The sequence below is a fragment of the Phaethon lepturus genome, unplaced genomic scaffold (assembly GCF_000687285.1).
Source record: "Phaethon lepturus isolate BGI_N335 unplaced genomic scaffold, ASM68728v1 scaffold3646, whole genome shotgun sequence".
Taxonomy (NCBI): domain Eukaryota; kingdom Metazoa; phylum Chordata; class Aves; order Phaethontiformes; family Phaethontidae; genus Phaethon; species Phaethon lepturus.
In genome coordinates, this window is record NW_010543962.1 from 47,443 (window position 1) to 62,388 (window position 14,946).

Here is a 14,946-nt window from a genome sequence, read left to right on the forward strand (position 1 = left end):
GGTGAATCAAAAGTAAGAAATAGGCTGGGATTTTTCAGACACAGACAGTTACTTGCCTTAGGAAACATTAGGGTAACTTTGTGTTAAATTGTAAGAGGAGGCCAGTCTGAGATAGTGTTCCTGAGAACTCAGTATTAATGCAGAGGTTACTATCAGCAGATATTTCAAATCTTTATTAAGAACTTACTTTCTGAAAACTAAATGAGAGTCCTTATGGGCTGGCCACGTCTATTCTTACTATCTACAACAAAGGTTTTCATGCTGAAGTTGTGTCAGCCTGGCACCATGCCTACCTACCCTGGACAGCTCTTGATTCACTTACTATCTCACATAGACAGGATCTTAATTAGAACATTTTAAAATGTAATATTGTAAGAACCTATTTGTTCTGGGGTGCGTTCAAAACATTTCCTGGCTTCCTGCTAGCATCAGGACAAAGGGTTTGACCTGCTCTACATCTTCCTTTCATACTGTGCATGTCAGAAGCCAAGGTTCATTATGAACAGCCTGATCCTGCAGTCCTGCCCATGGGAAGCCTTCAGTGTGTCCTTTTTCTAGGGACTGTGAAATCATGTGGAAAGCCTAGAAAACGGCTGAACTTGATAAATGCTGCAGTATACAGTTCAGTTCACCTATCTGTACTCTACTATCAGAAAAACATCCTCCTGACATTCAGTAAGCAATTAAGAATAAATATTGTGGCACGTTTATTCTATTTGTTTAATTGCAACTCACCTAAAAGAGGAAAGGTATATTTTACCTGTAATGTCCTTCTAGTGGTAACTGAACAGTCCCCTCCTCTTCCATTGCTAACATACTTTGCTCTTCCTAGGAGGAAGGAATTTAGACATGAGACAGGATATGGTGTCGTGAGGAGTGCAAGTTACACGCTTTTATCCTTTTTCCCCTTTTCTTTAATATTAAGTATCTATTTGACATTCTGAAAGTAAAATACTTTTCAACTTTTAATTTAAATATTTGACATTTAAAACTCTCTCTCTTAAAAGATGTATCTTCACTTAATGTTATTTTTCAACGCCCAATAGAGGAGACACTTGTAGCAATAAAGAGAAAAATTAGTAACACTGAGCGAGCAACTGTATGGTGAATTTTAAATATCATGCAGAACAGGATATACATTGCAATGTTAACATGCAAAAATTAGGGAAGCCAAATTTAAGTTTGCACACACAGTTTTAATACTGATAAAATTTTATTGCGGTGAAAGGTAGTGAAACAAGACACCAAAAGGAGTTTTCACAAGAACAGGGAAAAAACTTCTGAGAGTAACAGGAAGTGAACTAGAAGACATAACTACCAAAAATCTTTTTGTCAAATATTTACAAATTTAGAAAATCTATCTTAGGGTGAGAGGAGAACAAAACAGCACCCCTCAAGCACTGTGTCCTGCCTGCAAGAAGAAAGGAAAATAACGCTCTGTCTTTCAGACATCAGCTCAAGGCTCCATGGGAGGATTCTCAAGGCTTGCACCCCTGTTAGGTCATAAAAACCACAGCCAGGAGGTTTATGTGCCTCCACATGAATGCAACCACCAAATCTGCCCTGAACTGTTGCACCGTGTGTGTATGTGCGTAACAGACACCCAGAGACCTCCATGTCTTTCTTCCCTTTATTAGATGGCTTTGTAACAGTTTACCCCGGTACCTGTTTGGAAGTGCGAGCTGTCTCTCCCAAAAAGAGCATACCATTTTCTGGCAGATCACCCAAAGCCCCACATGTATCATACACATTGGTAAACTGGGATTAGCTAGAAGAGCCAGTACAATTTTCCAAAACAGAATTTAAGTCCTCTCTGCACAGAAATCTGTTTCTTCTATGTTTTTCTATTACAACTATTTTAAAAGTCACAACATTTTTTTGTCCAAATGAGAGAAGTCACTTTGTTCATTCCTGTCTTAGAAAGACTTAATTGATTAACAACTAAGTGGCTTCCAAAGGAGGTCTGTGAGAAGGAGGCATATTACAATATCCACTATAAATGTACAAAGCCTTGGAAAAATATGGCCTAAAAATACAAAAAACACTTAAGTGATGAAATTAGGATCCAATCAAGTAAGTTTCAGATCTTGTCAACTGTATTTCTGAATATTCTTGTGGGTAGAATACTTCTATTTTTAAAAGCCGTGTGATAGCAACTCTCCAATTAATTCCTTAGGCTACATGTCAGAAGTTTTATTACTAGTTAATTTTGTCATTTCCAGGCTTCACAGCTTCATAAGTTTTTGACAGTTGAACAGTTTTAATAATAGCTCCAAATATTTAGAAATGCCAAAATATGTAAAAATAACCTCTCAAAATAGACAGTGAATGAAACAAAGTAACACCAGTAGATTTTCCCAGTTTTGTTTTCTGATGCCATCCTATCAAGCACAGGAAGGAAAGTGACATATAACCAAAACATAAGGGTAACAAGGAATTCTTTCCAATAACCAGACCCACAAGAAGAGAGGTACCTTGGGTTACTTTTGGTTATTCTGAATTGTGATGACAACAGATACTGTGATGAAACAACTATTTGGTCTGCTTCAAATCAAGGGGGAAAACAATGACTCACATATTTTAATTTCAGCCTGGTAGTTTTACAGGCACATACTAAATAGTAAACAATCAGCATGATGTTTATGGCCTAGGTAAAACCTTTTCCCCAAAACGTATTCTATGAAAGTATATTGAGCGTGTCAAAGAAATGAAAGTTACAGTTCTCCAGATTACAGATGAGGCAGTGAGTTGTCAAAGGTCACAGAAGAATCCTGAAGGCAGAGAAACCTAGTTTTCATAGTTACACGTTCAAATTATTAGCTCATGTCCTATTTCTGCAAATAGATTTACCAATGGGAATCCCTACACACACCATCTCACTGGTCTCAGATCACATCTTAGGGCATCCCTAAGGATAAATTGCTGATTTATCCTTTCACATTGTCTAGTTTTTGCAGTACCTTTGTACCACGAAAAGGTTATGTCTCACAGGTCCTGGGCTTTGCAGAGGTCTTCAGGGCATCCTAGAGATCATATGCACAACTGTCCTCAGAGCACTCCTGCCCAGAAGTGACCACAGCATGCCAAGATCATGTGGCATCGTCTGCACCTTCACTTCTCACTGCCACCAGAGCCTCACGCCATGTTACTATTGAAAAGTGCTGGCGCAGGACACAGGACGCCCATCTAAAATAACCTGACACCAACATATCTACCTACTGCTCCTGCAGTTAAGTGTTTTTCCTTCAAGACTTGTCACTGATTTCTTTGGGCCCAGTACTGATGTCCCCTAACAGCTGACATTGATTAGATGGCTGATATCAGGGACAAAGGACAAAGACCTCTGTCCCTTACACTTTATATTCCCACAGTTTTATACGATATTCAAACAAGCAATTCATGAAGCAGCAGCTAGATTAAAATGCTATCAAAAAGATGCAAAACTGGTAAGAAATCTACAATCAGAAAGATATGTGTTTCACATATAGGAACATTCTGAGTGGAAATGTGCAAGAATCTGTCCTATATCAAGTTTGTAAGAAGTAATCCAAAATGCATGTTCTTTGAAAAGAGACGCGGAGTCCAGATCCGAAACAGTCAACTGGGTGGCAGCGCCACCAGCTGCAAGGAGAAGTCTGAGGGTTTGGTTAACAGGGGTAAGCAGTGTCACTGACCTTTTCACTGGAAAGTAGAAGTAAATTGTTTCTGCAGTAGCAGAAGGAAAATGCTGGCCCAGAGTGTAACAGGGATACTGCACAGGGTTATGGCACTGCTGCCTGGGGAGGGCACAGGGTGACAGTGTGTGACCTATGTACGGCTCAGATGTAGCTGGGACGTGCCATGCCCCTTAAATTCTGCAGCGCTCTCCTCAGCATCTCCAGCAGGGATGAGACCAGTCTCAACGCACCATCAAATTGCCCCAGGCATCTGAGGGCTTTCCTACAGACACAGGTTCATCCCTGCACATCATCTGGAGTGGGTCTCAGGAGCAATCCCAGGAGCACTGCAGATACTGTGTTATATGACAGTGTGGCAGCATAAGAATCTACATCTAAGAGACATCCCCACCTAAGCCTATTAGATTTGTAACCTTAAAAGGACTTACGCAAAACATTAAAATATTACAGCTTGTATACTGTTAACAGGTCTGCCTGTTGCATGGAATATGCCTTATTTACAGAAGTTTCTCTAAATGTCCGAAGGAGAAATTGATGAAGTGCTACACACCAAAAAAAAACTTGAAACCATGACCTACCTCTTTCTCAGCATCTTCCAGTTTCTTTTTCTTGCTCTCGGGCATCAAATCATCTAACCAACTGAGTTCCCGCTTAGTAAAAAAGAAATCCATGAGTTTTCGGACAAATACCAAAGCTAGGACCTGTAAAGACATTAATTCAAAGAATCAGGAAATTAAGCAAGCAAAACTGACATGCTTGTAGAGGAATACTTTCAAAAGTGACCACAGTTTACAGCTAGAATTTTATCTTTTAATTTGGATAGGTCAACAGCTGGTTAACCTTTGTTCAGATGAGGTACAGCTTGAAACATTTAACAATCACTGAGATGAGTAGGTATTGTTTCTTTTCAATTAGTGAAATAATCAGAGAGAAATCACGTAAGCAGCAGAATAGATTTTTCTTTTATTTCCAGCAAGACACAGAACTATCAGTAAGGTTCTTCAGTGCAATGAACAATATTCCTTAATGTTCGTTCTTCCTTAATGATTGAGCACTACGCCTTAAATAAAAACATCAAATGAATTTTAATGTATAATTTTTTAAGATGAGAATTTTCCCTAAAAGAATACACAGTTGGGCTATCCACATATATAAACACGGTGCAACCTACACTCAAACTAGAGGTTATATGTAGAATTTTTCCTTACTTAATACAGTATGAATTGTCCTTGAACATTGTATCAAAGCAATATTGTAATTACCTGCCCACAATTAATTTTTTTCTTCAGTAATAACTATCCACAAGTGAAAAGAAAAGGGATTTTTAGAGGAAATAAAAACTATTTCATACCATCATAGGAAAGACAATGGCAGCTCTTGAGACCTTTATAATCCACAGAAGCACAAGACAACTCAGCTGAATTACAGTGAAGAGATGGACCTTTCTAAGAGGAACATGCCTCAGATAAATAAAGTCTGGCTGATGCTTTGCAGGCATCCAGAATAACTTTATCCTGTCAAAAAGCTGAAAGAGAAATTTTTAAAAGTTTGCATGAAAATGAGCTGTAGGATCACCTATGCTGACATTCACATACTGCCTAAGAAATCCTGAATATCCTAAGAATCTGGCTTGTTATTCTAAAGGCAAAAACTGTGCAGAAGTTCAGGATAGAAAAAGACTACCTCAGTTACACTCATCAGCCATGAATCTATACTAGTCCAACAGTGGTAAAGGACTCATCTTCTCTCAGGATGAGCCACCACAGTAAGAATGAGAATTGTATTATTTCAGTAAAGTTTAATTATTTGGTTAGTCATACTTCTTAAGTTCCTTTCAATTTTAATACACGTGTCTCCCTAGGTATTTCTGTTGCAGATGTGCTGAGATACTCGATTCCACTGAATTACATTCTTTATAGTCATACTCCAGGAAACATCCTGCTCGTAACTGCATAATATGTTATACATAAAGAAAACAGCTACTTTAAAATAATACTGCTAAGATTTCAATTCAAGAACTCTTAAAGTTAAGCAAAGCCAGACTTCAAAGTAGATGTGAACCAATTATCAATCAAACTGAATGGAAGCTGGTTGATTCTGTTGGGTATACGCACTATTACACTGCCTTTCTAATACATTCTAAACTTCTGTTTTTCAACAACTGAGCTCTGCTTCACTTAGCACACAAAGAGCTGATCATGGAGGGATCTCTTCAGTCTTTTATGTCCTGTGGATAATTTTTTTTTTCCAGTTTACTTCAGCAGACACTTTACCCCAGGCTAGTTTTTTTCCCTATTGCACTTTCTTCACAAAATCAGGAACAAAAAAAAAAAGCGCCAGCCAGAACTGGTTGATCCTGTTGGGTATACGCACTATTACACTGCCTAATACATTCTAAACTTCTGTTTTTCAATAACTGAGCTCTGCTTCACTTAGCACACAAAGAGCTGATCATGGAGGGATCTCTTCAGTCTTTTATGTCCTGTGGATAATTTTTTTTTTCCAGTTTACTTCAGCAGACACTTTACCCCAGGCTAGTTTTTTTCCCTATTGCACTTTCTTCACAAAATCAGGAACAAAAAAAAAAAGCGCCAGCCAGAAGGCCAACTGCCATGCTGTCAGGAATGTACATAAGAGGTGCTTGTTTTTCAGAGCTATTTGGCTCCATACTGACCAAAGACTTCGTGTCAGCTGCTATGGCACCATGATGATGGTGATGCACCATTTCTCCCTGCATGGATGAGCCATGCTATATTCACAGTCTTCAGGAATTTAAAGTTTCAGGAATTTTTACTGAGCATGTGCAAACTGCATCTTTTAAAGGCTTATAATTTGGCCAGATTTGAGCAGATTTCTTTTTCACAGAAACAGCCGAAAGCACATCCTCCCACAAAAGCCATCTTATCAAATCTCAATTCCTTGTCCCAGCTTGGGGGAGGGAGAATGGGAAGGGGATGCTATCTCTTTTCCAAGTAAAGATAGCCAGATTTTAGCATGCCTTAAAAACACTCCTCAATAGTGTACTCTCATATCTGAGAAACAGCTGAACCATATTAAGTTGAAATTACCTAAACCTCAGTAAAAGCCAAACTACACTTCTCAGAATATCAACCCAAATGGTAAGAGCTAGGCAAAGTTATAAAAGAAGAGCCTCTGCATAGAAAACACCATTCAAAAAACAACAGATGTTGCCAGCTTTGCCTATAAATAATAGAGAGCTAAAAAAAGGCAAGACATTCTTAACTTGCAATCAAAATTTTAAATATAATGAAAGAAACAATCAGGCATTTTCTTTGCTCTTTGTATTTGACAACCTTTTGCATAGTATAATTCGTGTTTTCATCATGTGATTGTTCGTTCTCAATTGTCTTGTCAGGTGTATCGATATCTCAACTTTCAATAGCAAAGGCACACTTGAAAAGCTGAGTGTTTGCATCAGATGGTCTAAAAGATTTGACACTATGCCATTTAACGCTGCAGTCATCCAGGAGAAATGGTACATAGGATACCATTACCAACCCTGACCTGAATGCTGGAGTGCCTGGCTTCTGCCAGGGGCTCCTACTTAAGGCCACTGCAGGCATGCTGCCCTTCCACTAGACTTGCCCTTCATCCCTGAGACCAGAAATTAAGTAGCATGGGACCTGCAACAGTTCCACTTCCCTGCCTGGGGCATTTATTTGCACAGGAAGTATCTTCAAAACCTATGTTAGTTTTAGGGCAAGTCAGCCAAAAGCCTCACATAGGCAAAGTTCAAGATCAAGCATACTACAAAGGCACTAACTTGGAAACTGAAAAGGCAGCAGGCAAGCAAGTGAATGGGGAGGCAGGGGAGAGGGAAGAGATCCTGATAGCTGTTACTCAGTTTTTAGGCTCAGCCAAAATTCCCTCAATAACAAGGGAGAACAGAAAAATAAGCACCTAAAAAACAAAAAAATTGGAGCACATTACCTAAAGGGAATACTCTATTTAGAGAAAATCTATTCTCCTTTTTAAGTGAGTCACTTTCAAGAATTTAAGGTTGGCAACATTCCTTTAAGATTATACACAAACGATAATGAAATAATATAGTAAAAATAGCTACACATTTTATAGAACGCATCATCGGGAAAACACTCTTCATAAATCCATTTTACCTGAATTCCCTTTAGAGATGAAGCACCCATGTAAAGAAATACTCCATAAAGTACTGGCATAGGAATAAACTGCACAACAAGCAGAGAAAAGGAAGAGCATATTAAATACCATCTAACAATTTTAAATGCTTCTACAAAGACATTCTAAACAGTTGAAATTCAAAGTGCCATATGCCTGCATTAATCAGACAAGTTGTAAATTCACAGTCACTCAATTACAAATTAATAATGTTTCTCAAAGTATAAAGCAAAAGAAGAATCTGGCTCCATAGTTTTATTTTCTTCTCATGACCAGTTATTACAATATACTTTATTCACTATTAATAAAACTAACAGGACTATACGAAAAATGAAAGTGTTTGATACATGCTTACATTCTTTAAAAAGACTGCTCAGGAGAGCATCTGAATAGTAAAGCTATGGAAAAAATTTCCAAGACACACATAAAATACTTCATACTGCTAAAATATATGTTTTGTGCTATATGCATTTAAAAATGGGTAAATTACTTTTATGGAATGCATTTTGTAAGAGACTGTTTTAAATGTTCAGTCTCTCAGTATACAGTGTGTAGGTGAGGGAGTATTTCCATAGAAAAATACCTGTTTTAAATACTAAATACACAAAATGCATGTTCTGTGTCTTTTCGAAGTGAAGGCTTTATGATAAACTTAACAAAATACTACTGGGAGGTACAAGTTCTAAGGGCTTACTGCCTTCACTATGACAACATGCAAGTCTCAATTCTTATCTTACAGAAGCCAGTGGCAAAACTCTCACTGCCTGCACAGAGGCCAGATAATTCTTAAAAACAGTAAGTATTATCTATAGAGATGGTATTATATATGCATGTAAGTAGACACCCAGTTTCAGGACACTGAAAGCTCAAGGTGAGCTGTCTTGAGTATGCAAACTGCATGAGAGAATTTTCATGTTCATTTCCAAGAAAAGAACCATAGAACTTCCCTTGCAACTGTGAAAATATTTTTAAATTATCCAGAAATCACAAAATGTTTTTAAATTTTGTACATAAATTTACTCAATGGTATAACTTAGCAAGACTGTTTCATGATAATTTGCCATGGGCCCAAAGTATAGACAAAGGGTGAATCTTCATATACTACAGGTCAATGGCAGAATTCCCTTTGATTTCAGTTAGGCCAGATTTGCATTACAAGGTTTTTATTTGAAAAATGTTAGATGTCCCTAGCAATTTTATTATGCAAAATTAGAATTCCATTCAGGTTATCATTACTATTACCATAATGTTACACAATGTGCCTGGAAACGGCAATTGTTAAATAACACAGTAACAACAGTGAAATGCTCAGTGCAGTGACAACAGTGAAATGCTCAGTGCAGTGCAGTATTGTTTAGCTTTTCCTTATTTCCCCAAATTACCTTAAGAATACTTGTCAAAAAGACAGATGAGCCCATAAGGATAAAAATCATGAGCCCTGTGACTCTTTGCTCCCGAATTCCAAGAAATTTTGGCTGCTCCCCTGGAGCGGAGCACTCCGATTCCAGTTTTAAGCTATTCACGTGGGAAATAGAGAGGACAGTGGCTGCAACAAACCACGGCAATCCCATAATAGAGCACACTCCAAGCATGACGGCCACCATGAGTAGGTCAAGATGGTATCCACATCCTTTCTGTTAAAAAAGTAGTGACAGCAAGAAGATATAAAATGCCATCTGAATTAAGGAGAACACTCCTGGCAGGCATTCCTAATGAACAGTCAGAGATAATTAAAAAATTTGCAACTTGTAGGAAAAAATACCTTTCTATGTGCCATCCAGGTTGGCTCAGTAGTGACCCAACTGGTTATTCCTACTAGTTCACAAGAAATGCTTAATACTTATTAGACTCATTCCAGTTGTAAGTTAAGTGAACATATCATAAATCCACTTTACAATGGGCACCAAATACCCTTCCTGCTTATAAAAGAGATACTAGTAAGACAATGAAAAAGACATACATCTGTTTTAACTAAATCTCTTCTGTCGGTAACAGTAAACAGAACATCCAGCTGCACTGACAACTTTTTCGTTGCACTAATCTTAGTAGACCCTCCATCCATCCTTACACAGGAGGCAGAAAAATATGTATTTTGATTCTTTCCTACATAAGAATTCTTAAGTTAAAATTTGCAAAGTCAGTTTAGGTTATAAAGGGCCATAAAACCACATCAATCCTTTTAAAGTTTTTATAGATGGTAAACACTGATAGTAACAAGTTTTCACTAACGTACCTTCATCTTACCTAAGAATGGATAGCTAGAAATTAAGATAAGCTATAACTAAGCTATACATTAAACTATAAAATAATACTCATAATCAGATACTGTTTTACTGGTTTCCCTATTCAATACTTAAAAGTAGTATCACATACATTCATATGAGAAGTCAGTACAAAACCTTTGGCTTTGGATCATCTCTGCAGTCATTAAATACTCCATAAATTTACCAACAGGAGGATGTTGCTTTGCTTTTGTAGTAGTGGATAAAACTGTTTGGTCAAATCCTAGATACATTTTAAAACCTGCAAATACAACCTGCACTTGAAAATGACCAATGATCTGCATCAAGCGTGGTTGTATAGGTATCTGTTACCATAGCTGAGAGGGATATTTCTTTTCAGTTTTAGTAATTATCCAAGATCAACACGCAGCTGCAAGCAGGAGCTCAAGCTATTTTCCTTTAGAAAGTCAGGTAGTTCGTTATCTCCACAAAATTTTACAATATGGCAACAAATCCAATGTCATGGTCTCATGAAACAGTCATGTTCATGCAAACAATGTGAATATGTTGAACCATAATTTTGCCTGTAAATCCATGCAAATGCCTTTTGACATAAAAAAAGTAACTAAACTAAACTTGGAAGGGTTTGCTACAGAGACTGCCAAAAGCTGAAATGTGCACTATTCAGAATTTGCTATGGGAAGTATAAAAAAAGAGGGGGAAACGAGTTGGAAGCAAACAAATCGTTTCTTTCTGAAGACAACTTTTACTTCTAAAATGGGAAGCGTCTGGGTTTATGAAAATGTAAGCCACATACCGAAATGAAAATGCCATCTTATTTGCTTACATATTTAAAAAGGGGAATTCATGTAAAGAAAACGAGAAGAATCAACTCTAGCAACCTTCCCTCACGCCCCAGAAGTGCTTAAGTCTTATCTCAAAGACACATCTTGACAAACTCAGAGATGTGTCAAACACGGATATTAGTTACACACACACAATGCACTCAAAGAAAGAATTTAATTCTAAATCCTAACAGAGACACCTTTTTTTACCTTCTGACACATTTATGAGGAATGTATCTGCTAATGCATACAGAATCCGAGAGCATTTCCTCACATTCATACATGATCTGAGGAACCTGACATATGGGAAGAAAAGGAAGCATAGCAACAGGTGATGCTACACCAGACCCCAGCAAAACTAAAACGCAGCAAGACAAGGGGGCAGCCAGGAGGACCATCTGACTCCCAGATGCCAGTGCTGAAAAAACACATTCCAAAGCTTGGCAGCAAATTCCTGCATCTGTCAAGTTAACCACATGCAATGCTATGGATTGACATGAAGAGCCAGGCTGACAAAGAGGGCAAAAAAAGAACATATCAAATGTCACAATCATCCAAGAAGAGGCAGTGCAAAGTGAAGGTTGCAAATGCATTTGCTAAAGCAACTTGGGATTGGATTGCTGCTTATTAAAAGTATGTCAAAAAAAGCCGAAGCTCACTGCATATACATGTACAGAAACCTGCTGCTAGATTTTGCCCAACAGTTTTTCAGAGGGGTGATGTCCCTTTTTCTCTCTCCATCTGTAGGCAACTAAAGTGTTGGAGAACAGAGCAGGAAGTTGTCCTATGTTGTTTTAAGAACCCATTGTGCCTCTAAAGCTCAGTTTTATTCTTCCTCCTTCTTTAAGATAGGACAGGCATTAAAAAAAATATGGATGGGTAGAACCACAGAGAAAGATGAAGAGAGAAAAAAAAATCTTGTATTACAAAATAACCCCTGAATAGTTCTTCAAAATCCAATCCAGCAAAACAACACTGTCGATATTTGAACAGGCAATTAATATTATGGCACTTAAAGAAATTACTAACTTCCCGATTTTCTTCTTTAGGTGAATGGGCATCATACTTCTAATAGAGCATAGAGGATAGCACTTTCTTGACTGAGAATCTCTGCTCCAAATCACATTCATAAAGACTTCTGTAAGGCAGCAAATCACTGACAGGGGGCACAGGTACTACACAGACCAACAGAGGAAAAGCCTAACAATTTAAGTAGGTGCTATGTAACACAGTATAAATTAGCACATTCAAGTCGATGAAGGTACGTTACATAATCTGAAGCAGAAGACGACAGTGAAAATATAACTATTTGACTGAATACCTTTAGTTTGTGTTCTTTTCTATTGATAATGACAGCTGTGATCTGCTGGTCCATAAAGATAAGGATAGTACAAAGCAGGGCTGGAATTACAGCAGCTATCACTGTCCACCAAGGATTAGGCCCCAAAGGAGTAATAAACCAGCCACGATCATCTCTGGTGGGCTATAAAAAGACAGTCATGCATGACCAGTCAGAACTCTAAGGATTATTGACATTTCAACTTCACAAGAATACATACAAAAACACCACTAGGATAAGATTTCCTTTAAAATGAATCTATGTAAGAGCACAGAAAAATCCTAAACTTCCTATGATACCAAAAAGAGAAGTTACATATAATAAAATCATCTGGGACATTACAGACTCGGTTGTATTTGGAACAGTGAGCACGGAATTTGGAAGGAGACCCAGAACACTACAGCAGTCTAGGATTTGTGTAATTTGAGACAGTTTGGTCCTTACACAGAAGACATTAGGAAGCATAAAGGGTCCTGATGGGAGCGGCTCACTTACACAGGCCATTAATCAGAGAGGTTACACAGTACTTGGTGAACATGAAAAATTCAGAATAGTATCACTACTCCCTGATGATAAAAAATTATAATAAACCCACTACAGCACACTACTTTGTCACAATAAGAAGGCAGTGCAATTTATCAACAAATTACCTTAAAAGCATTTGGAACCTGAAGTTTTGGTGATGGAATCCCAATGGCATAGTCAATTAAAACCATGGACAAAATAGTGAGAAATACAGCAAAATCGCTGACCACAGATCGTACCTACAATTATTGAGAGAAATTACAATTTTAACTAAAACATTCATGTGTGATTTTAGGACTTACTTTTCTTCACTGTTTTAAGTCATTTTGTGCCTACAGCTAAAACCATGCTTATTCCGACACAATTTTCTAACAGAGAAAAGATGCAGTGTCTACTTCACCAGCTGTTAATTGAATTTGCAATGCAGATGGAATTCATGCTTACACATGACTAATGACAAATTTTGAATTAAAAAAATGGCACACACCTTTGTTGGGAAGTATCGGCTAGTTTTGAACTGCTTCAGTGTGGACGACAGTGTTACTGTAGAAAAGAATAATATAACAGACCAGAAGAGGACATCTGGAACATAAGGGCCATGATGACCACAGGCTCGTCCAACAAACTCTCCATGAAACTTTTTACATTCCTATCAGGGAGAGCAAAGTAGTATTGTTCTGAAAAATATCCATGCTTACACTGATTATTTTTTTTCCAATTACTTTCCCAAACTGCAAACAGATTGCATTACTAGAGATAATAAAATCATGTTTAGATATTTATTCTTTTAAAAATTAAAACTCCTGATGTTTGTATCTAGTCTGCATGAAGAACTCTCAAACCCTCAAAGAATCTCTTTTTTACCCAGTATTAAATTGATGAAGTCACATAAATAAAGTCATTAATATAAAACCAGATTTATTTCAAACTGAACAAGTACACTTATTTATTTTCTGTTTACAAACACAGATTTGCACTTCCTATGTCCTTCCAAAAGAGGAAAGCAAAGTTCAAAAGCTACCAAGAGAAAGATTGCTCCTGGTGCATTCTCAAGAACCAATTTTTTTGTTTTAACTTCACAGGCTGAGCAATCCAAGAGAAAGCTGTATGTACAATATTAGCCTAAAAGGAGACCAACACATTTAATACCACATGGGGGCAGCACATTCCACAGATTATCTTTTTCTTAAAAAAACCAGTATGATCAAATGCAAAACCCCAAACTTGTAACATTAATTCTATTCAATAGAATATATGATCAAATATGCAGATACAGTAGAAAACATATCTAGTAATTCTCCAATACTATCCTTCGTTGCTTAAAATCATTCTTGTTCCAAGGTAGCAAGGAGAGAAAGTACCTCTCAAAATGTAAGCCACAGCTCTGGACTTGCAATCCGTTCCTCTCCTTCCCAAATCCCTCCACACGTATGAAGTAAAAAGAAATGCAGTGCCCAGAAACAGAGATTCCAGGCAGCAATATCCTGCCAGATCAGGATCTTTTACTATCAAATAAACTGGGCTGTTGGCTCATCAGACTCACGTCACAATACTGTGGCTTGACATGTTATGAGAAAATTTGGCTGGGAACAAAGGCTGGCTTGAAAAAAGCCACAGTTGCTATTTGATGACTGTGAGACAAAGGGAGGCAAACTTTATATACTGGTATATAAGTAAACCTGGGATTAATATAAGGCACTTCTGACTGATGAAATAAAGGTTTTTAGATGAGGAAAAAAATTCTCAGGAAATCCAGAAAAAGTTCTCAAGATTCTGGGACATCAAACAGGAAAATTGTCCTGGCCTGAGATAGACCTTCATGTTGGCACACCACAGGGATGAGTTTCATCATACAATTACTGAAAAGGATTTTGCCACCATGAGATTAAACACTTTGTTCAGACTCATTTTGTCCTAGATGGCAAGAAAAATTGTTGGTACAACTGTGTTTTTAAGACAGATTACCAATCTAGATCTTCCAAAAACTTGAAACTTTTAAATCTGACACAAGAAACAACAGGAAGAAGTGAGCAGTAAAAAAGACAGTGGGGTGAGATTGACCACATATTTAGAGACAGCTAGGTCTAGCCTTTTACTGCAGTTCTCTAGACCAGGAAAAGTAAAGATTCCTGATGATGCTTGCAAGCAATAAATATGTGGAAGTATGAAAAACTTCAGTTATT

At 37.5% G+C, this 14,946-nt stretch overlaps 1 protein-coding gene across 1 annotated transcript in view; it reads right to left on the reverse strand.

The window, feature by feature from the left end:
* SLC4A10 (solute carrier family 4, sodium bicarbonate transporter, member 10) overlaps positions 1–14,946 on the reverse strand; it is a gene marked incomplete at its 5' end in the record, with an annotated part of 90,131 nt that overhangs the window by 5,730 nt on the left and 69,455 nt on the right. The window contains 8 exons of the mRNA XM_010288505.1: positions 761–828; positions 4,256–4,378; positions 5,029–5,202; positions 7,814–7,882; positions 9,215–9,466; positions 12,221–12,382; positions 12,889–13,002; positions 13,251–13,412. Coding sequence (XP_010286807.1) covers positions 761–828; positions 4,256–4,378; positions 5,029–5,202; positions 7,814–7,882; positions 9,215–9,466; positions 12,221–12,382; positions 12,889–13,002; positions 13,251–13,412 — 1,124 coding nt within the window. The remainder of the gene's footprint in view (positions 1–760; positions 829–4,255; positions 4,379–5,028; positions 5,203–7,813; positions 7,883–9,214; positions 9,467–12,220; positions 12,383–12,888; positions 13,003–13,250; positions 13,413–14,946) is intronic.